Below are 21,573 nucleotides of genomic sequence, written 5' to 3' on the forward strand. Positions count from 1 at the left end.
CAGGACTGCAATAAAATGTAACTCCTCTATTATAAAGCTAGATAACACCGGATCCACCATGACTAGATGATGGAGCCGGGACAGATCCTTCTTTCCGCTCCCTCGTTACACATGCACAACCACAACACTGTCCCATTGAACTTATGACAAGGGGTAAAAGTATAAACTGCTTCTACTAAGGTTCATGAGTCTGACTCTGAGATTAGCTCCGTTACGGAATCTGCCATACCGGCCTCTCCCCGCCGGCAGCATACAGACTGACAGCTCTCGCTCTCCTTATGTGTATAGGGGAGAGCTGTCATTCTGCATTCTATGGGCGGGGAGCCGCCGGCATGGCCTGATTCTGTGACTCTGAGCTAATCTCAAAGTTGACCTTCATGAACCTGGTGACAATCCTTTCAATGACCAATATCGTACATGTACATCATTGGTCTGCAGGGTGAGATTGGAGCAGCAACTGTTAGCCGTTTCATACAGCTGTGATCGGGGCTAGCTCCAATCATGGCCGTTCACCATTTAAGATTCTGCTTTCAAATCTGACTGTGGCAAATAAATGTCCCAACAGAGGAAGGGCACTTCGTCTGTACCCCTGAACGGCATGCCTGCGATGATCGTGGGTGGCCATTTGTACATCTTGGCAGCCTGGGGCCTTGTGCAGGACCCCAGAGCTGCCATGTATTTCTGCCTGCGGCAGGGCTTTAAAGGGGTATTCCAGAGACTTAAAATTGCTTCACAACCACTCTGTCCTTCCTGGCTGCTTCAGACCAGGACATGTGACTGCTGCAGCCAATCACGGACTATGATGTATTCAGTCATTTGACTGCAGCATTCATATGTCCTGGTCAGAAGCAGGTAGGAAGGACCAAGTGGTTGTGAATAAATTTTAAGTCTCTGTAATACCCCTTTAAATAGAATGCTTCCAGAAATACAATATGCTGCAATGCTCAAGTATTGCAGCATATTGTAAAAAGTGAGCAGACAATTGCAGGTACAAATCCCGTTAACTTTTTGTGCCTTCTTGTTTCAGCACCGAGTGGCCCTTGAGCTCCCCTACTCCTATGGATGGCCTTTCCATCAAGGTTCGGAGTGCAGACCCCTTCTCCATGAAGGAGCAGGTAGAAGTCCTCACCCCTTCTTCAGAGAGTCAGAGCTCGCTGTCCGTTGGCTTTATAGCTGTTGATCCAGGACGACATCGGAGCCGCTCGCTTCCTTATCACTTGTCTACTGATGACGATGCTATGGTGAACCTGCAGGACAGTGGCCTTACAGACACAGACTTGGAGTACAGTACGTTGGATGACGAGGGTGGGCTTCTTCACAAGCCCCTGGATCTTGCATTACATGAGAGAACCTCCTCTTCCATCGTCTTTGAAGACTCTGGACGTGAGAACGCATCCAATAACTTAGTGAACAGGATGGATGTGTCCGTTTTGGTTACAACCAGCGACTTTTCTCAGAGGGACTCCTCCAGTGAGAGTAAGCCCACCTCTCCAAGCACTTTGTCCACTTCTCCTCCCAGACCAAAAACATTGGACTTGGACCTCACTAAAAATACTCCTGAGAAGCTGAACCCCAGCTCTCCTAAGGTGTACCTCTACATACAGATGCAGCTGTGCCGCAAGGAGAACCTTAAAGACTGGATGGAGGCCCGCTGCACCCTGGAGGACCGGCCGTGCACCGAAAGCCTCCATATATTTCTGCAGATTGCAGAAGCTGTGCAGTTTTTGCACAGTAAAGGCCTGATGCACCGGGATCTGAAGGTACGTAACCGGCGCCTCTAAAGAACCCACTCCAGTCTGAAGTCTTCTCATGGGGAGGCAGGAGGTCATTAAGTGCACCGAAGAGGTGTAGTAAAGTGTTAGATAAGGTCAGGGGGGGCGGAGCTGCAGTACAAGGCAGTCACAATGGGGACCCTTCCTTCAGCTGATCTGCATGGGTGCTGGGATTCAGAAGCCCACCTATACAGTATTCATGGCATATCCAAACTATTGTCTACAGATATTAAACGTCTGGATAACCCCATTTTAAATTATAAGTTTCCAGGTGACTACAGCCACCACTAGGGGGCACTGCATACTTCAAAAACAGATCTTCTGACTCTGTGTACAGAGATGAAAACCCACTTCACAGAACAGCACTGTAATAATATAAAGTGTGTTGTCCCATACCTGCTGGATGGGGAATAACTAGCTGGGGGGAGGGTGACTGGTAGGACATCTCACTGATCACAATGAGAGAGGCCTGAAGTATCCCTGAATTAATACAGTAACCGTTGTGTGAGCACACCGCGGCTGCGGTCATTTCAGTGATACATCTGAGGATGGCCAAGTGCGTGAGCTCTGCCGTCACCGGCACCCCCAATAAAATTACTGCTCAAATACATGTATGTTGCAGTAACTGCTGCGTTAATTTGCGGATGCTGTTAACCCCTGTTCTCATAATCCTCTGGTTAGGGAATAATTACACTTTCGACCTTACTTGGGTCTAAAGAAAGAGGGGAAAAAAAAAACCATTTCTTGTCCCTGTCACTGGGGAACACAGCAAGACATTGTGTATAGATGCAGCCACTAGGAGGCGTTACTAAGAAAAAATGTGTTAGTTCCTCCTACCAGCTGTACCCCCTCCAGGAGGTCTGCCTCGTAGGGATGATGTCGTTTAGTCCCCCCCCCCCCCCCCCCCCACCCTCCATCCCTTTTTAGATGGTAATCAGGGGTGAGTAGAGAGGAGGGCGAGCAGCGCTGCATCTGACACCACCGTTACTCCCTCCTCCGAGAAGAGGAGCAGCATTAAAGGGTTAGTTTTCATTCCAATAAAACTGTCCACCCAACTGGGCTCTGCCTAAAATAGAGGGTAGCATTGCGCCTCCTGAAGCCCAGCTGGCATCAGCGGTGACTTTTGGGGTAGATGGGCTGTGGGCAGAAGCACATGATCGCTGCAGTCGATCAGAAGCCGAGGCGTCACACCCTCATACTCCTGGCATCACGGCGGCTGGGATATGAGCGCTGATGCCAGGAGCTCCAACGATGACTCTGTGGTCACCTGCTTCTGCCCAGGGCCGCTAACCGGAAGTCACTGCTGATGCTTGCTGTCAGCTGCGTCCCAGGGTCCCCTGGGTCGATCTTTCTCTCATGGGCTTACCTCCCTCCCCAAGGAGATTCTGAGAGATGTTTGGTAATGCTCCAGTACAGAGTCTTCAGGATGATTATCCTGGGACCTCAGACCCCTCATCTGCCTCTGAGATCCCAGATGTTCTCTTTTCGTTCCTTGCTCTGGTTCAGTTGATGTTCCCTGCAGCCATGGCCAACCGAGCAAACCCCTGCGTTGCCAGCCAGGTTGAGGCTGTCGCTATGCTGCAGTTGCATGTCCCAACTCTTTGCCTTCATACGTTCTGTGATAGATCAGTCTGGTAATGGAGACCTTCCCCTTCACAAGTTGATGTGGAGGGTCCTTTAACCATGATTGTGGCTTGCCTTTTACTGCTAGTAACAGAGGGATGATCCCATCTGTCACTTGGTTCCTATCCTCACCCGTTTTTCTGCCGTCGTGCTGTAGCTCCCTCTCGATCGCTCAGGCATCTGGCACACTCTACAAGATGTGGCTCAGACCTTGTACCTTCTGCTAGCCTGTCGCTTCTCTGGGGACCTGGTCTGGTTACACTTCAAAACTTGTCAGCTGAGGACATTCGCCCGTCCCCCCTAGGTAGCTTATAGTACCTCTTCAATGGCAACGGCTCCTCCTTTCCTGGCAGATGCCACTGCTTAGAGTAATAGACCCATCCCAGACACATAGGGCAGCACAAGCTCTTGCCAAAGTACCAGCGATAAGGCCACTTCTCAGTCCTTGTACTTGGACCCGGCCGCGGATGCAAGAAATGCATCTATGTGACTTGGATCGGTCGGTCACTCACGCCTGCTGGTGGGGGCTTACCCTGTTTCCCCAAAAATAAGACCTTATCTTATATACATTTTTGCCCCAAAAGAGGCACAATGTCGTCTTATTTTTTATTTATTTTTTGGGGGGGGGGAGGGAGGATTATACTTACGTGGACTGGGGCATCCCAGTGCCTCGCGCTGCTGGTCTTCGGCGATGCGGCAGTCTGCTGTGTCCTCCACACTGAGGTATCATCTTCCTTCTGGTGACGGGGCTTTAATTACCCCGCCTCCAGCAAAGTGAGCGCTGTGATTGGATCGAGCGGCAGCCAAACGCAGCCATTCAGTGATGACATTCACTGGCTGTGAATGATCGAGCACCAGCTATAATTGGCTGGCGCTCTATCCAATCACAGCGCTCACTTTGCTGGAGGCGGGGTATTCAAAGCCCCGTCGCCAGAAAGAAGAGAATTGCACAGGGGCAGGCTTCCGCAGCGCCAGGAACCATCGCGAGGGACTGAATTGTGTGTTTGGTTTTGTTTTTTTTTGGGGGGGGGGGGGGAAGGGTTTAAGCTAGGGCCTATTTTGGGGCGAGTGCTTATATTTCAAGCCTCCCCTGAAAACAGGGATAGGGCTTACTTTTGGGGAAACACGGTACTAACCTCTCACACAAGGTCTTCCTGTGACCCCCAGTTATACGAATGGAAAAAAAAAATGTTCATGCTAAAATCCATTTCTCGTCCTCTTCATTGCGGGACGCGGCGCCTCCCAGTGCTCACAGGTTAGTGTTTCTCCAGAAGTAATCTGTAATCTATGAATTCTCCAGGACACCATTTATTTCTTATCGCGGTTCATGTTGGTTGATGTCCTGTGGTTGTACCTCCGACTCCTTATGTACTAACTGATTTAGCTCCGTCCCTGCAGGAGGGGTACAGCTGGTGGGAGGAGCTACAACACTTTTGTGCTTAGTCTCTGCCTCCTAGGGGCAGCAGTTATACCCGAGGTCTTGCTGACCAACTAAGTTCAATGTGGCTACGGAGATGTGCAGCTCTTGCATGGATTGATGGCCCGTGTTTGGAATCAAACCAGAGTAGGACCTGCTGTGATTTTACTATTGATTTATTATTTTTATTTTTACTTCAACCACCTATTCTAGTCCATAGTAGCCAAAAACTGGAGCGCACACGGATAGGACATCCGCCGGGGCAGCTTTTATTTATTTATTTTTTTCTCTTAGTAAATTTTTCATGGATCATTACTAAGCCATGCTATAAAGTAAGTGGTCGGGCTCCTGAATGAACGACACATGAAAGCCAAAGCTCCCTGCATGCGGGTGTAACGCCGACCTGCACATGGATTAATAGTGGTCTGGGAGGAAAGTAAGTCTGTATAAGGCTGTACAGCGGTCCGGAGCTGGTTGGGCAGCGAGCGCACTGGTGTCGTGCCGCGGTCTGAGAGCTGAAGGGCTGCTGGTGGAAGCTGGTGCTTGGACTCCCAGAGGAACACTGATCTAACCAATGGGGGTTCTGGTATGAATATTGGGAGGAGGTGGGAATAGCCGCAGGCTATATATGCTGAGGGCTGCGTGGTCAGATCTTCCGGGTTCTGTATTTCCTCTTCTATAACGCCTCCTCTTTTACTTTGCAGCCTTCCAACATCTTTTTTACAATAGACGATATAGTGAAGGTTGGAGACTTCGGCCTGGTGACGGAGATGGACCAAGAAGAAGATGACGAAACCGTGCTGACGCCCATGCCGGCCTATGCTCGACATACCGGGCAGGTGGGAACCAAACTGTACATGAGCCCTGAACAGGTAGGTTGTAGTAACGCCCATGTCCCAGACCTGTCTCTAGAAGGACTGTCCTTCCTGACGGCTCCTGCTTGTTTGCAGATGGGCGGCCAGAGTTACTCTCACAAGGTGGACATCTTCTCCCTCGGCCTGATCTTATTTGAGCTGCTGTATCCGTTTGGTACCAATATGGAGAGAGTGCAGGTTAGTATCTGCTCTGGAAGGTACTGTGACCTCCGGCCTCCATATGTGCTAGAATATCATATGTGCGAGATATCTGCTCATCTCAATGCTTCTAAAACTTCCCAGTATAATCTTTTCCTTTGCAGGAAAAAAAAATGAAAAATTGGATACTTCTTTCAGTGTACGTCGTTACCCACATTTTCCCCAAGGTGGCGCAGTCTGCTCTATTATATGATCTTCCACTATAGATAGTGGGTGCTTCTCGGTTCTCCTGCTTGAGGTTCCTTCCCACCTTTCTATTCTGGGAGACCACTTATATCTATATGCCCTGCTAATGAGGAAATGTTGGCATTTCACCTGAACCCCTTCCCAACGTCTGCCACACATGGATGCTGGCTGTCAGTGTATGGAGCACACCCTCTTGTCTTTTGGCTGCTGAAACCTGGCCGTTTAAGATGCCATTGTCTGGGTTGTCGGTGGCATTTAAATGGCCTGACAGAGGGAAAAGCTCCCTCCATCTGCCAAACCGTCCCACGTGGCGAGAACGTGGGGGCCCTTCAGTTACCATGGCAGCCTGGGCCCTTGTAACGGTCCCCAAGCCTGCTATGGATTTCCTCCCATTAGGCCTCATGTCCACGGGGAAAATCAGATCCGCTGCAGATTCTCCATGTAGAATCTGCAGCGGGTCCCTCCTGCCCCGCGGACATGAGCGCCGAAAATAAGAATTTAAAAGTATTTACCATCCGGCGCGGGCGGAGAAGATCAGCTGTTCCTCACGGCCGGATCTTCATTTTCGGCCGGCGGATGAATTCCTGACGCCGGCGGCACGTCGCCGGCACGTCGCCGACGTGCCGCGCGCATGCGCCGGGCACATCCGCCGAGCCGAAGCGAGGAACAGCTGACCTTCCCCGCCCGCGCCGGATGGTAAATACTTTAAATTCCTATTTTAGGTCTCCCACGGATCCGGACGGCTTCCATAGGCTTCAATAGAAGCCCGCGGGAGCCGTCCCCGCGGGAGACCCGCACGAAAATGGAGCATGGTCCGGATTTTTCCATGCTCCATTTTTTTTTAAATCCCTTTTATTGACGATCCGCGGGTATTTATCTACCCGCGGGTGGTCAATGCATCCCTATGGGATGCGGATCCGCATGCGGGAGATCCGCTGCGGATCTTAAATCATATTTTGCCCGTGGACATGAGCCCTTAGGCCTCATGTCCACGGGGAAAATCAGATCCGCTGCAGATTCTACATGTAGAATCTGCAGCGGGTCCCTCCTGCCCCGCGGACATGAGGGCTGAAAATGCAAATAAATGAGAATAAACTTACCTCCGATCCGCTCCGTTTCTTCTCTTCGCGGCGGCGTCATCTTCTCTCGTCGTGGCCGGATCTTCATTCTTCGGCTCGGCGGATGTGCACGATGACGTCGGTGACGTGCCCCGCGCATGCGCCGGGCCGAAGCAAAATGATCCGGCCGCGGCTGAGAGAAGATGGCGCCGCGGAGAAGAGAAGAACCGGAGCGGGTGAGTAAAATATGATTTTTGTGTCCCGCGGATCCGGACGGCTTCCATAGGCTTCAATAGAAGCCCGCGGGAGCCGTCCCCGCGGGAGACCCGCATGAAAATGGAGCATGGTCCAGATTTTTTCATGCTCCATTTTTTTTTAAATCACTTTTATTGACGATCCGCGGGTATTTATCTACCCGCGGGTGGTCAATGCATCCCTATGGGGTGCGGATCCGCGCGCGGGAGAAGAGTTAAAATCCGCTGCGGATTTTAATTCTTCTTTTTCCCGTGGACATGAGCCCTTAAGGTCTGTCACAGGCAGATTGTAAATATCCGGCAATACTGTAGTTTTGCTGTACAGGAATTTTAGGTTTTTTTTCCAGGTATCGCTGCGTGTGTAAGAGTCCACTTTTATTAAAAAGATTACATTATTAATCCCGTACGGTGAACAGTCAAAGCCAAATGCCAAAACTGGTTTTTTTTTTTTTTTTGTTTGTTTTTTTTGTTTACACTGCTTCCAAGAAAGAAAATTTTGAATAAAAGGCAACCGACCAGTCATATTTACCCCCAAATGGTATTCATGCGTACTGCAGCTCACCCTGCAGAAAACAAGCATTCACTTTGATGGAAAAATAAAAACCAATAAAAGGCTAATGGGAGGGGATTAGAGGGGGTGCCTCATCTGACCATGCCTTAGGCTAGGGGCTACATGCATTACATGCGACTCGGAGTCTATTGGCTGTCAGCGGTGTTGAGTTTCATCTGAACGCAACAGTGACAAATTAACCAACTGTAGGATTTTTGTCTCAAGTCACGTGTGACCTTTTTTTTTTTTTTTTTTTTTTTTTTTTTTTACTGTAGACATTGATATAGGTAGAATGCAACTTTGACTAGGATGTCATTTGGATGTTTGGCAATTTTTCAACGATTATGGCAAGTGGTTCAGCAATTACCTCCAATGGCATCTCTGAGTCTTCTTTTGCTTTTGACATGCCCCCAAATCCTTTTTTTTTTTATTGCTTTCGGCCTCTGTTGCAAGCCTCAATTCATTATTAGCTTTTCTGACACTTGCCCTTCAGTTTCTGCAGACCGCATTATATTTTTCTTTAGATATCCCCCCCCCCCCTCTTTCCATTTGACAAACATATTTTTCTTTGTTTTTACCACGTGTGCAAGTTCTGCATTTATCCATTCTGGTCTCTATAAATGCTTCCCATTCTTCCTTTTAGGGATTGTTAACGATCTTGCTTTGAGAATCTCATTTTGCAATATCTCCCAACCTTCTTGGACATTTCTGTCCTTAAGAGCATCCAGCCATTGGATCCTTCCTATCCTCTTTCTGAGTTCACTAAAATCTTTCTGAAATCCAACCCTTGAGGTCTGAGTTTTTTCAGGTCTTCCTCCCCTTTTTATCCAATATTCAAGGATAACATGATCACTGCCTCCTAAGGTCCCAGCCACCCTTTCTTCCTCAACCATTTCCTCCCTGTTGGTAAGAATTAGGTCCAAGATAGCAGATCCCCTTGTTTTCTCTTCGACCTTTTGGAAGATAAAGTTGTCAGCAAAAGCGGATAAGAATTTGTTGGATCCATTACTTTTACCTGAGAGAGATTCCCAACAAATGTCTGGATAGGTGAAATCTCCCATGATCACTATGTCATGCTTTTTGGAGAGCTTGGCCATCTGATGTAGAAAGAGTTCATCACTATCTTCTGCTTGTCTAGGTGGCCTATAGTAAATGCCTACAATGGTGTCCTTTCTGCTGTTCTCTCCTTGCATTCTTACCCAAACACTTTCTACAGAACTTCCAGCTCTGAAGCTTGAATCTCTGAGGAGATTAATGCTTTCCTAACTTCTGTTGGTCTGACGCAGAAGGGCCTTGGAAGAGGCAGCTGACTATATTTTTAGTAATAATGTACCTGTTCCAGAGCAAATTAAATGTTAGCTGGTGGCCATTCGGGTGGTTCTGGTTCTCCTCTCCAGCTCCAAATGGGGGGAGCACGCTCTAAAACAGTGTTCCCCAACTCCAGTCCCCAGGGACCGCCAACATGTCATGTTTTCAGGATTTCCTCAGCATTGCACAGGTGGTGTAATTATTGTCGGTGGCTCAGACATTGCCACAGGTGTTCTTACCATGGGATATCCTGAAAACATGACCTGTTGGTGGTCCCAGAGGACTGGAGTTGGGGCCCCTTGCTCTAGAATGTCTGAATGCTCCCTGTTTGGGATGGGGATTCTTTGATGTATAATTGGGCCAGTCCATTTCTATACATAGAGCTTTCCTGTAGAAGACCCTTCTATAAACCAGAGCGGACAGCATATGGTTGCCTGTTATCCTCTAGTGGCCATTCAGATGGATTACAATAGGGGAGTCATGTAACAGTCTGCAGCTTTGGCCCAGTGTTCTGTCCCCGGGTGATCGGCTGACCCTCAACACTGGGAATTGTCTGGAAGTGTCGCCCTGATCCTGGTTGCACACAACCTGACTGCAGTACTGCCTCACTACCACATGGGCATAAATCACCCTGTAAGTCCATTCAATTTATTTTATTTCTACACAGATCTTAACAAACTTGCGGGACCTGAAGTTTCCAGCCCTGTTTACACAGCAGTTTCCCGAAGAGGTGAGTACTTCCTGGTAGCGTCTTGTATAATGCATGTAAAGGTGCTTCCAGCTAGGACTCCAGAGCTAGTAACCTAGAGAGTTACCTTGAAGCCCTAGCTGTTGGAAACGTCACAGCTTGTACTATACTCCAGAGCTGCATTCACAGTTCTGCAGGCTTAAAGGGGTTGTCCCGCGAAACAAAGTGGGGTTATACACTTCTGTATGGCCATATTAATGCACTTTGTAATGTACATTGTGCATTAATTATGAGCCATACAGAAGTTATTCACTTACCTGTTCCGTTGCTGGCGTCCCCGTCTCCATGGTGCCGTCTAATCTTCAGCGTCTAATCGCCCGATTAGACGCGCTTGCGCAGTCCGGTCTTCTCCCTTCTGAATGGGGCCGCTCGTGCCAGAGAGCGGCTCCTCGTAGCTCCGCCCCGTCACGTGTGCCGATTCCAGCCAATCAGGAGACTGGAATCGGCAATGGACCGCACAGAAGACCTGCGGTCCACCGAGGGTGAAGATCCCGGCGGCCATCTTCACAAGATAAGTCAGAAGTCACCGGAGCGCGGGGATTCGGGTAAGTACTACCCGGGTTTTGTTTGTTTTTTTTTTATCCCTGCATCGGGTTTGTCTTGCGCCGAACGGGGGGGCTATTGAAAAAACCCGTTTTGGCGCGGGACAACCCCTTTAAGTGCTGAAATCTCACAGAATCCCTTTTTGTGCTCGTGTTTTCCCTTGAGTCTGATATGTATATTTGATATCCTGTATTATACTCCAGAGCTGCACTCACAGGATGTAACTCAGGATAAGTAATCTATGTACATAGCAACTCCACCAGCAGAATAGTATTATGCTCCAGAGCTGTGCTCCCTGTTCTGTTTCAGTCACTGTGTACGTACATTACCTAAGGCCCTTCTACACACAATGATTATCGCTCAAAATGTGTTCAAACAGCCGAAAGTGAGCAATAATCGTTATATGTAAAGCAGGCCCTTGTGCACTGGTCGTTCAATGGTCATTTACTAGCATAAAAAACATAATTTGGCTGTTCAAAAGATTTTCTTAACAATGTACTGATTTATGTATGCAAAGCCGAACACAATCAGTACACTGCTTACTCTGTCAGGAAGAGATGATTAAAGCAATTAATAATAATAATAATAATAATAATAATAATCTTTATTTGTATAGCGCCAACATATTCCGCAGCGCTTACATAGACAGGGGAATACAGAGAGACAAAATACAAACATTACAGAACCACGGTTACATAGTAATCAGTTGATGGAAACAATAGGGGTGCGGGTCCTGCTCCAACGAGCTTACATACTACAAGTAATGGGGTGATACAGAAGGTAAAATGGCTGGAGGTGTGCACAGTATGGCGAGGTGGAGAGTGAGCAATGCTATACACATAGACAATGGTCAGACATTTAGCCGTGTGACGGCAGAAACGGTGTGACTGCAGGAGCGGTTTATGATGGCTAGCAGGGATTGCAGTCAGTAGGTCAGGGAGCATGTTATCAGGCGGAGTACAGAGGGGTTTGTTTAGGGAATGCGGTATGCCTCCCTGAAGAGGTGCGTTTTTAGAGCACGCCTGAAGTTCTGCGAGTCCTGGATTGCTCGGGTAGCCTTTGGTAGTGCGTTCCAGAGGACTGGTGCTGCTCTGGAGAAGTCTTGGAGGCGGGAATGAGAAGTTCGAATGAAAGGGGCACTCAGTCTGGTTTCATTAGCAGAGCGGAGAGCCCGGGCTGGTTGATGGATTGAGATGAGGGAGGCGATATAGGGGGGCGCTGCGCTGTGGAGGGCTTTGTGGATGAATGTAGCGAGTTTGAATTGAATTCTGTATTTAACGGGCAGCCAGTGCAGTGACCGGCACAGGACAGAGGCGTCCGAGTAGCGGCTGGACAGGAAGATGAGCCTGGCTGCCGCATTCAGGATGGACTGGAGAGGGTAGAGTCTGGTGCAGGGAAGGCCGATCAGCAACGAGTTGCAATAATCGAGCCGGGAGTGGATGAGGGCAACAGTAAGCTTTTTTAACGTGTCCACAGTGAGAAAAGAGCGGATTCTTGCGATGTTCTTGAGGTGCAGCTGACATGTTCGGGCCAGAGATTGGATGTAGGGGGCAAAAGAGAGATCAGAGTCAAATATGACCCCAAGGCAGCGGGCGTGTTGTCTAGGAGTTATGGTGGCGCCACACACTGAGATGGAGATGTCAGGATGAGGTCGGTTAGTGGAGGGCGGAAATACCAGTAAGTCAGTTTTGGAGAGGTTTAGTTTTAGGTAGAGAGAGGACATAGTGTTAGAGACAGCGGACAGACAGTCAGTGATGTTTTGGAGGAAAGGTGCAGAGATGTCACGGGCAGAGGTGTATAGCTGGGTGTCATCAGCGTACAGGTGGTATTTGAGGCCAAAACTCCTGATGGTTTGTCCAATAGGGGCTGTGTAGATAGAGAAGAGAAGGGGGCCAAGGACCGAGCCCTGGGGGACCCCAACAGCAAGGGGAAGAGGAGGGGAGGTAGAGCCAGCAAAGGAGACACAAAGAGCGGTCAGATAGGTAAGAGGAGAACCAGGAGAGGGCAGTGTCCTTTAGGCCAATGGAGCGTAGCATACTGAGGAGGAGTTTGTGGTCAACAGTGTAAAACGCTGCAGAAAGGTCGAGGAGGATCAGTAGGGAGTAATCGCCCCTCGATTTGGCTGTCAGTAGGTCATTGGATACCCTAGTAAGGGCAGTTTCTGTCGAGTGTTGAGGTCGGAAGCCAGACTGTAGGGGGTCTAGGAGAGAGTTCTCTGATAAATAGCTTACAAGGCGGGAGTAAACTAGGCGTTCTAGTAGTTTGGAGATGAAGGGGAGGTTTGAGATGGGTCTGTAGTTGGCAGCATCAGTCGCGTCCAGAGTCGGCTTCTTTAGCAGTGGAGATATGATGGTGTGTTTGAAGGAAGAGGAAAAGATGCCAGAGGTCAGAGAGAGGTTGAATATAGTGGTGAGATGGGAGATGACCACTGGGGAGAAGGAACGGAGGAGGTGTGAGGGGAGAGGGTCGCTAGCGCAGGTGGTGGGGCGAGCAGAGAAGAGCAATTTGGAGACTTCTTCCTCTGTCGCTGGTCTGAGTACAGACAGTGAGCAGGAGCTAGATGCAGTGCTGACAGGACTAGGGTCAGGGTTAGTCTGGGATTGGGAAGTTATTTCCTGACGGATGTCAATTTTCTTTTTGAAGTAAGCAGCCAGCTCTTCAGCACTGAGATCCGTCACAGGGGGCTGCGGTTTTGGGCTGAGAAGGGAGTGAAAAGTATCAAAGAGCCGTTTAGGGTTGTGCGATAATGAGGAGACTAGAGAGGTGAAGTAGACTTGTTTGGCATGGTGGAGGGCGAGGTTGTAGGTTCTGAGCATGAATTTGTAGTGGAGGAAGTCTGCGGACGTTTGCGATTTCCTCCACAGCCGTTCAGCACTTCTAGAGCACCGCCGGATGAAGCGTGTATGAGGTGTGAGCCAGGGTTGCTGTGTTCTACATGGAATGGCTCGGGTTCTGGGGGGCGCTGCTTCATCCAGGGCATGTTTGAGAGCGGTGTTGTAGTGAGCATCAGCCAGGTTGGGGCAGGAGAGGAGAGAGATGGGGGACAGAGAGGACTGTAGGGATTCAGCAAAGTCCTGGGTGTGAATGGCCTTAAGGTTCCTGTAGGTACTGTAGGTAGGTGGGTCTGGAGAGATGTTAGGGAGCGTGACAGAGAAAGAGAGGAAGTTATGATCCGAGAGCGGGAGAGGGGAGTTAGTGAAGTTGGAAACAGAGCAGAGACGGAAGAAGACCAGATCAAGAGTGTTGCCATCCCTGTGAGTGGGAGAGGCTGTGAGTTGAGAGAGACCAAGGGAGGAGGTGAGCGAAAGAAGCTTAGAGGCAGATGGGGACATAGGGTCATTAGTGGGGATGTTAAAATCACCTAAGATGAGGGTTGGAATTTCACAGGATAGGAAGTGGGGGAGCCAGGCAGCAAAGTGGTCCAAAAACAGGCGAGGAGCACCTGGGGGGCGATAGATAACTGCTACTCGCATGGACAGCGGGCGGAAAAGCCGTAGCATATGTACCTCAAATGATGGAAAAGTGAGTGAGGGTACAGGGGGGATGACCTGGTAGGTGCATTTCGGGGAAAGCAGAGCACCTACTCCTCCGCCACGCCTATCATCTGGTCTCGGGGTATGGGAGAACTGCAGGCCATTGTAGGACAGTGCAGTAGGGGAGGCCGTGTCAGACTGCTGTATCCACGTTTCTGTGAGAGCTAGCAGGTATAAAGATTTAGCAGTAAAAGTCGTGGATGGTGGGGAGTTTATTACATGCTGACTGGCAGTTCCAGAGGGCACATTTAAAGGAGTCAGGGGAGGCTATGCATGGGCTATCAGTTGGGCTTGGGGATTTTCTTAGTGAGTCAGGTAGGGGGTGATAGCTAGGAGCAGTGGAGGGTGGGCCAGGATTGGGAGAGATATCCCCAGCAGCTAGTAGCAGCAGGATAGAGAGGGTTAGCAGATGGCTAGGAGATTTATGAGGGCGGCTGTTATTTTTGTTAGTGGCACTAGGGGGTTTGAGGCTAAGCAAGAAGGTAAAGAGTGCAATTAACTGTGTAACTGTATTCAAAAATGTTGGCAGTTTGTTCAGTCATGTGGTTGTTTTAAGCAATAATTGTATCATGCAATGTATGTACACAGTGACTCCACCACCAGCTGAATAGTGAGTGCAGCTCTGGAGTATAATATAGGATGTAACTCAGGATCAGTACAGGATAAGTAATGTATGTACACAGTGACTCCACCAGCAGAATAGTGAGTGCAGCTCTGGAGTATAACACAGAATGTAACTCAGGAGCAGTACAGGATAAGTAATGTATGTACCCAGTGACTCCACCACCAGCAGAATAGTGAGTGCAGCTCTGGGGTATAATACAGGATGTAACTCAGGACCAGTACCAGGATAAGTAATGTATGTATACAGTGACTCCACCAGCAGAATAGTGAGTGCAGCTCTGGAGTATAATACGGATGTAACTCCGGATCAGTACAGGATAAGTAATGTATGTACACAGTGACTCCACCAGCAGAATAGTAAGTGTAGCTCTGGAGTTTAATACAGGATGTAACTCAGGATCAGTACAGTAATGTATGCACACAGTGACCCCACCAGCAGAATAGTGAGTGCAGCTCTGGAGTATAATACAGGATGTCACCTAGGATCAGTACAGGATAAGTAATGTTTGTACACAGTGACTCCGCCAGCAGAACGAGTGAAGGTTTACCGTCTATCGCAGTTGATGGCTTCAGTTGTGTACACCACACCAGGCTTAGGCTCATATGTCATCCCTTCCCCCAGCTACAACACTCTTGTACGTCATCTTCATAATGTATGTAAACTGGTGAAGGGAACCTGACTGCCTTTGTCTGTTGCAGCACTCCATGGTCCGGCATATGCTTTCTCACAACCCAAGCGAAAGGCCTGAAGCTGAAGACATCATAGAGAGCCCCATATTTGAGAACATTGACCTTCCCAGTAAGCTGATGCTTCGGCAGCGGTCCCGGACCCTGAGCACCTCGGTCCCGAAAACCCTAAAACATTCCCACTAGTGATAACTTGTCACATAAGAGACTGGAGCAGTTCACAACCCCACGACGTCTCCGTTCACACAGGGGCTTGTACTGCCACACTGCACCTCCTGTACTGGTGTACCGTTAGCTGGACCTCTCTTGTAAGGGACGAGGAGCACAAAGTACCCGCTGGCATTATGAAGACCAAGAGCTCATGAGTTATAGTCTTATTTTATTTTCCCTCATATCCACGATCTGGTTAGTAATAGCCACCCATCTACTAATGTTCACACTAGATCTGTAATCCTCTAGAAGATTCTCCAAGAGTCTCGGGTTCTTTAAATATTTTTTAATGTATTTTTACGGGATGTGAAGCACAGGCCGGAGATAATGGGGGGGGGGAGGGGCTTATAAGAGAACAAATATTTTTCTAGGTTTCGAAGGATTTACATAATTTGTACGGCTTTATATCACTGAACGCAACTTTGATATAGGAATATTATTACATGGGGGAGATATCTGTGGACCTGCTGTCTGTTGCTAATGGCTGAAGCCCATTTAAGGCTTGCCTAGGCCTCCACTGTAATTTGGCAACAGGTATGCGTTAAAGGGGTATTCAGCACTTTTTGATTTTCCTCTATTGATGACCAGCAGGAATCCACTACTCGGATCTACCTGATCAGCTGATTCCCAGGACTGCTTTCACTAGCGCAGAAAGTGCTGACTATAACGCAGATGCTTGGCTTGGTACTGCACTACAGCTCGCATTCAATGCAATAGGAGCCGCTGCTGCACCAACAGCAGCACCGGGGATCTTCTTGATCTGTTAACAAGAAATGATCATTTCTGGTCGATTTGGAGGGATTCTACATACAATGTTGCTTTATATTTGCTACATCTCGTCAACCATTTTCCTGACTCCTCCCATACTGCTCAATGTAAACCCTACATCTCCCAGAATTTAATACAGACCGCTGCAGGGGACATGTATAAAAACTGGAACAGTTACCTATTGTAATAATTGGCATCTGCATGCACTAAGAATCTGCCCACCCCATAATGTCTCCATGTAGGATCTGTTTCATTGTTGCTAAGGATGGGCTTGAATTATGTCCTAAGGGAAAAGTTATGCATTGCCTTCTATCACTTTTTCATAGGCATGGGGATCATTTTGATCAGTGGAGGTCTCACTGCTGAGACCACCAGAAAAGTGGGGGTCCTGTGTCTCCACCCTTATTGTCGCTGCACCCACCTGCAGCAAGGTGCAGATTAAAGATAGCGGGATCATGCATGCATAGCTCCATTCACTTCCATGGGGCTGATGGGAATTGCAGGAGTACAAGTGTTTGGCTATCTTTCAGTCTCATTGAAGATCCATGGAGAGGACCCTGCATGCTAGATAGCTGCCCTATTCAAGGTCCTCCTCAGTGTGGGTGGGTGTAGCGAGCCCACCATTATTAGAAGAGGGGGGGGGGGACACAGGATCCGTGGAGGTCTTAGACTTTTATCACCTACATATGTAGCGCAGGCCGCCTGGCGCCCTGCAGCCGTGCTATGCTAATTGTGTAGCGCAGCCACTGCCATTCGAAGTGCCTATGCAATTAGCATGGCCGAGTCGCAGCTTACCATGACTCCTTAGCAGAGGAGCAGACTAATGTTGTATGCTTTAGAACTGCATAGGCATGGGTGATAACTCACTTCTGGTACAACGCCTCTAAGCCTTTTCCTTTTGCTGACTCTCCCAAGACTGAATCTGATGCCATCCTTGGTGTTTGAAAAAGGTTTTCCTATTAAAAGTGTCTTTTGCAGAAATGCTGCAGATTTTGTCGCAGAAAATCTGCAGCATTTCTGCTACTTGTAAACAAAGCCAAAACCGCCCCATTGAGGCCGCGCTCCCCCTCGCCTCCAAAGTTTTTGCATACTCCAAACTTCCTGCCCCGAGCACCTGGTGGCCTTTTAATGAGGGCATAGCTGCTGGCCAGTTGATGCCGCTTGTGCAGCACGTGACCAGCGGCGCTGTGCTCACTAGAGAGCCTGCCGGATGAAGGAAGCGCGAAAACCTTTTTGGGAAGGGTTGGGGAGTACATTGATCCCCTTCCAGCCGCTAGAAGTGAATGCAGTTACAGTTGAGCATGCACACCCCCACTGCATTTACATAGAACAATCAGTAAGCACATATCTCAGGATCGCTGGCGTTACTACAGTCCGATATGGGATACATTCCTGGTCCTTGTTGACGCACACATGACTACTGCAGCCAATCAATAGCTATAGCTGCTATGATCCGAAGTAGTGATCACATGTCTGTCAGCAGCCATCAGGATGTGGGGGACCCCAGAAAGCTTCAGGACAGGAGTGGTGCAGAATTGGTAAGGTGGGAATTACTACTTTACAACAAAAAGCATTTTGAGCATTTCTTACTTAGCTGCTCAACCCCCTCTGATGAGGACACTCCCTAAAGGGCGCTTTTACCTGGCTAATCTGCTGCAGATTTAGGTGTCGTCCTGCAACAGATGGCGCCCCTTTTTTAATTTTAATTCAATTGAGTGAGTTAAATCTGCACCAAAATGTGCAAGAAAATCTGCATAAAATCATCTACCCCTAAGGGTAGGTCCACCTAAGGTGGATTTTCCATGCTTGCTGTCTGTATGGTAAATTCATAACATTAACAGTAGCAGCAATGTGGATGGGATGTTGGAGATCTTGCTCACACACTGTGGACCAAATCCGCCCAAAATCTATGCAGGAATTACCATGCGGTGCAGAGTTTAAAGCTGCAGCATGTCCATTATTTGCAGTGTTAATTCCAACTTTTCCAACGAGTGGTGAACTCTGCACCAAAGTCCACACTAAATGTCCACTTCAAAGCAAATTGTGCCCCTTGTGGATATACCTTAATGGGGTTTGTTTACATGGCGGAACTCGCTGCAGACTTATTCTTGTAAATTCTACCAAAAAAAAGTGTCCCTCTGCGTTTCCATGTCAAGAAGTGACGCTGCATTCCTTGACGTGGAAATGCTGTTTCCACATCAGAATTCCACATGCGGATTTTGCCCATTGTGGATGAGTGGCAGAACGCTGTGGATTTTGCCCCCCTTAGGGTATTTTCACATGAGGTGTAAATGCTGCAGAATTCCCACAGCAGAACTTGTTGCAGAAAATCCGCAGCGTTTACAGTGCAAGCCCCGTGCATGAGCGTTAAACAATCCTCCAGATGGTGACGAAAAACACTGCACACAAACCACAATTTATGCTTCAGATTTTGAGTGGCTGCCAAAACGCAGAAAGATTGAAATCCAAAGTCCCATAAAAGTTTATGGGAGATGCGCAGAACGCAGGATAATAAGACCCTAGCCTTTCTTAGGCTATAATAGCCATTCAATTCCATGGAGAGGATGTGGTCCACGTGCGTGTAAACTGGCCCTGTGAGCACAAAAAGTACAGTAATATGCACAACGGCCTGATTGTAGCCCTCTCCAAACATCTTCCATGCGCAAACACTCATCTCAAGCCACCCTTAGCCTCATTTCACTTGAATTGTGATGAGTAATTACCAGACACGTCCATGGGACAAACGTGGCACAGCTTCTGGGGATAAAGAAACCTTCTATCTAACCTTGGGTCTTCAAATTTGTTTCAAATGTTCCAGTTTTTATTCCTGTCCTTGAATTTGCAATACAAGTTGTGTTCCCTGGACACTGAACCAGCAGGGGCGTTGGGCTGATGTGAAGTTAGAGCTACAAAGCGAACAGCACCTCTGTGTTAAACGTTCTGCTTGTGACTCAAGATCAATACCAGACAAGTAAAGCTATGTTTTTGCCAAGTCCTTCGGCATTCCTTCTAGATGTAAGTATAGATTGATCTTCATAAATGAAGTCGTTTTTATTGCTGTTCTCGTCTTTAAGACTCGGTATAATGGTTGTATATCGGCTGCTGTTTAACTCCTTGTAGTCTTTATGACTGTTCTTATCAATGTTCTGTCTAATCTTGTCTATGACTGTTCATGATCTACAATAGGAAGACTTCTGAGAAGACTAATGACCAGACGTATACCTCAAGATTTCATCTTGCCCGTGGTTGGGACCTTTGCCCACGTCGTCTTCTTATTTGAAGGACCGGGCACCAACTTTGCACAATGACGTGACCCGTTCCTTGCCTTACCTGCTACCAAACTTAAAATGATCTGCACAAAAGTCTCAATTGCACTTGGCCGCGTTTCCGTCATTCTCTCTTGATGACGAATGTCTCTCGTACGTTTGTGAACCGTTATGTTTTATGTTTTTATTACTCTAACCATTTCCTCTCATGTTATACATGTTACAAGTTTTGTAACCAGCACTTACAGGCTTGTGAATCATTGAAGGGGTTAAATTGTGCTTGTTCTATGTACATATGTTTTATTTATGAGCACAGTCAATCCATTGGGTTGGTGCTATACAGAGCACTTATCGCAGATGCACAACACTTGTGTGCATTACATTATGTGACTTTTTTCAAGTCCTAAGTGATTTAATAAAAAGTTTTATTTATCCGTCTCTGCTTTATTTACTACATTTCGCCATGCTGGCCGTAGCAGCCGGTATATGGAACCTACGGCTGTGGGAAAACTGGATGTATCTCTCATATAGGTCAAGCAGAGGCAATGAAGGGGTTGCTCAGGACTAGAAGCAAGCATCTACTCAGATCGCACTCCTGTCCTTTGACTTCCTGGTATTGCAGTTTAGACCTAGTCAATAAAATGGGGGTGAGTTGCAAATACCAGACAGCCTTTTGTATAGATATGGTGCTATTATTGGAGTGAAAAGCAAAGCCAACATCTCAAATAGTGAACTGCTCTCACGTGATCCACCAAATAAAGTTGAGCCTTATCCACAAGATAGAGGATAAGTATCTGATCGGGGGTCACCCGTGCACACTACTGGTCCATTCCTTTAAATGGGATTGCCAAGTGCTTGAAGTGAATGGAAGCTGTGTGTAATGCTAATCTGGGCCACTGCAGTAGGAATGGAGCTGTCTGCTTCCTGCATATATTGGTCAGTGCACGACCTCATCAGCCTGGCAAATGGCTGGGTTTGCAGGGGTCCTGGGCAGCGGACCTCCACAGATCAGGTTTTGATGGCCTAGCCTCATTTAGTTCTGGCTGAAGTAGTGACCAGTGATTTGCAGTCTGTGTTACTCGGACATCTACAGAAAGATACGTTTCACTGGGCTTCAGAAACGCTAATCATGTGCTGAAATGGTCCTCACTGGAGGAAAGGGGAAATGCTAGGTAACATTTACAGGTGTGACTTTCTCCTATAGGCTGTGGAGGAACAGATCTGGAGAAAGTTTTAAAGAAATGTCTGGGCACTTAAGGTTCCCAAGAGCGTAGCGGCGTCCATAATGTTTACATGGAAGAAGATTGGAACAACCAAGACTCTTCCTAGAGCTAAGTAAACCAGGGAGAAAGGCCTTGGTAAGAGGTGGCCAAGAACCAAATGGTCACTCTGGCTGAGCTCCAAACATCCTGTGTGCAAATCTTCCAGAAGGTCAACCATCACTGCAGCCTCCACCAATCTGGGCTTTATGGCAGAGTGCCCAGAAAGAAGCTTCTTAGCAACAGACATAGGAAAGCCGCTTCTAGTTTTCCAGAAAGCACCCAAACGACCTTCAGACCGTGAGAAACAAGATTCTCTGGTCTGATGAAACCAAGATTGAACTTTTTGGCCTCAATTCTAAGCTTTCTGTCTTGAGAAAACCAGGCACTGCTCACCACCTGCCCAATACCATCCCTACAGTGAAGCATAGTGGTGGCAGCATCAAGCTGTGGAAGTGGTTTTTCAGCGGCTGGGACAGGGAGACTGGTCAGGTTGATGGAAAACTGAATAGAGCAAAGTACTCTTCATTTTTCGTGAAAACCTGTTCCAGAGCATAAGGGATATCTGACTGGGCAGAAGGTTCTCATGCCAATAAGACAATGTCCCCAAGTACACAGCCAAGACAACACAGGAGTGGCAGAGGGACAACTCGGAATGTTCTTGAGTGGCCCAACCAGAGCGTTTACTAGTACC

At 48.1% G+C, this 21,573-nt stretch overlaps 1 protein-coding gene across 2 annotated transcripts in view; it reads left to right on the forward strand.

Annotated features, from left to right (window-relative positions):
- Positions 1 to 20,052, forward strand: part of EIF2AK3 (eukaryotic translation initiation factor 2 alpha kinase 3) — a 46,571-nt gene extending 26,519 nt beyond the window's left edge. For both annotated transcript variants that reach the window (XM_066572960.1, XM_066572961.1), the window contains exons 13-17: positions 1,028 to 1,760; positions 5,517 to 5,684; positions 5,763 to 5,864; positions 9,909 to 9,971; positions 15,389 to 20,052. In XM_066572960.1, coding sequence (XP_066429057.1) covers positions 1,028 to 1,760; positions 5,517 to 5,684; positions 5,763 to 5,864; positions 9,909 to 9,971; positions 15,389 to 15,562 — 1,240 coding nt within the window. In that variant the 3' untranslated portion in view covers positions 15,563 to 20,052. The remainder of the gene's footprint in view (positions 1 to 1,027; positions 1,761 to 5,516; positions 5,685 to 5,762; positions 5,865 to 9,908; positions 9,972 to 15,388) is intronic.
- The last annotated feature ends 1,521 nt before the right edge of the window (positions 20,053 to 21,573 follow it).

The sequence above is a fragment of the Eleutherodactylus coqui genome, chromosome 7, assembly GCF_035609145.1.
Source record: "Eleutherodactylus coqui strain aEleCoq1 chromosome 7, aEleCoq1.hap1, whole genome shotgun sequence".
Taxonomy (NCBI): domain Eukaryota; kingdom Metazoa; phylum Chordata; class Amphibia; order Anura; family Eleutherodactylidae; genus Eleutherodactylus; species Eleutherodactylus coqui.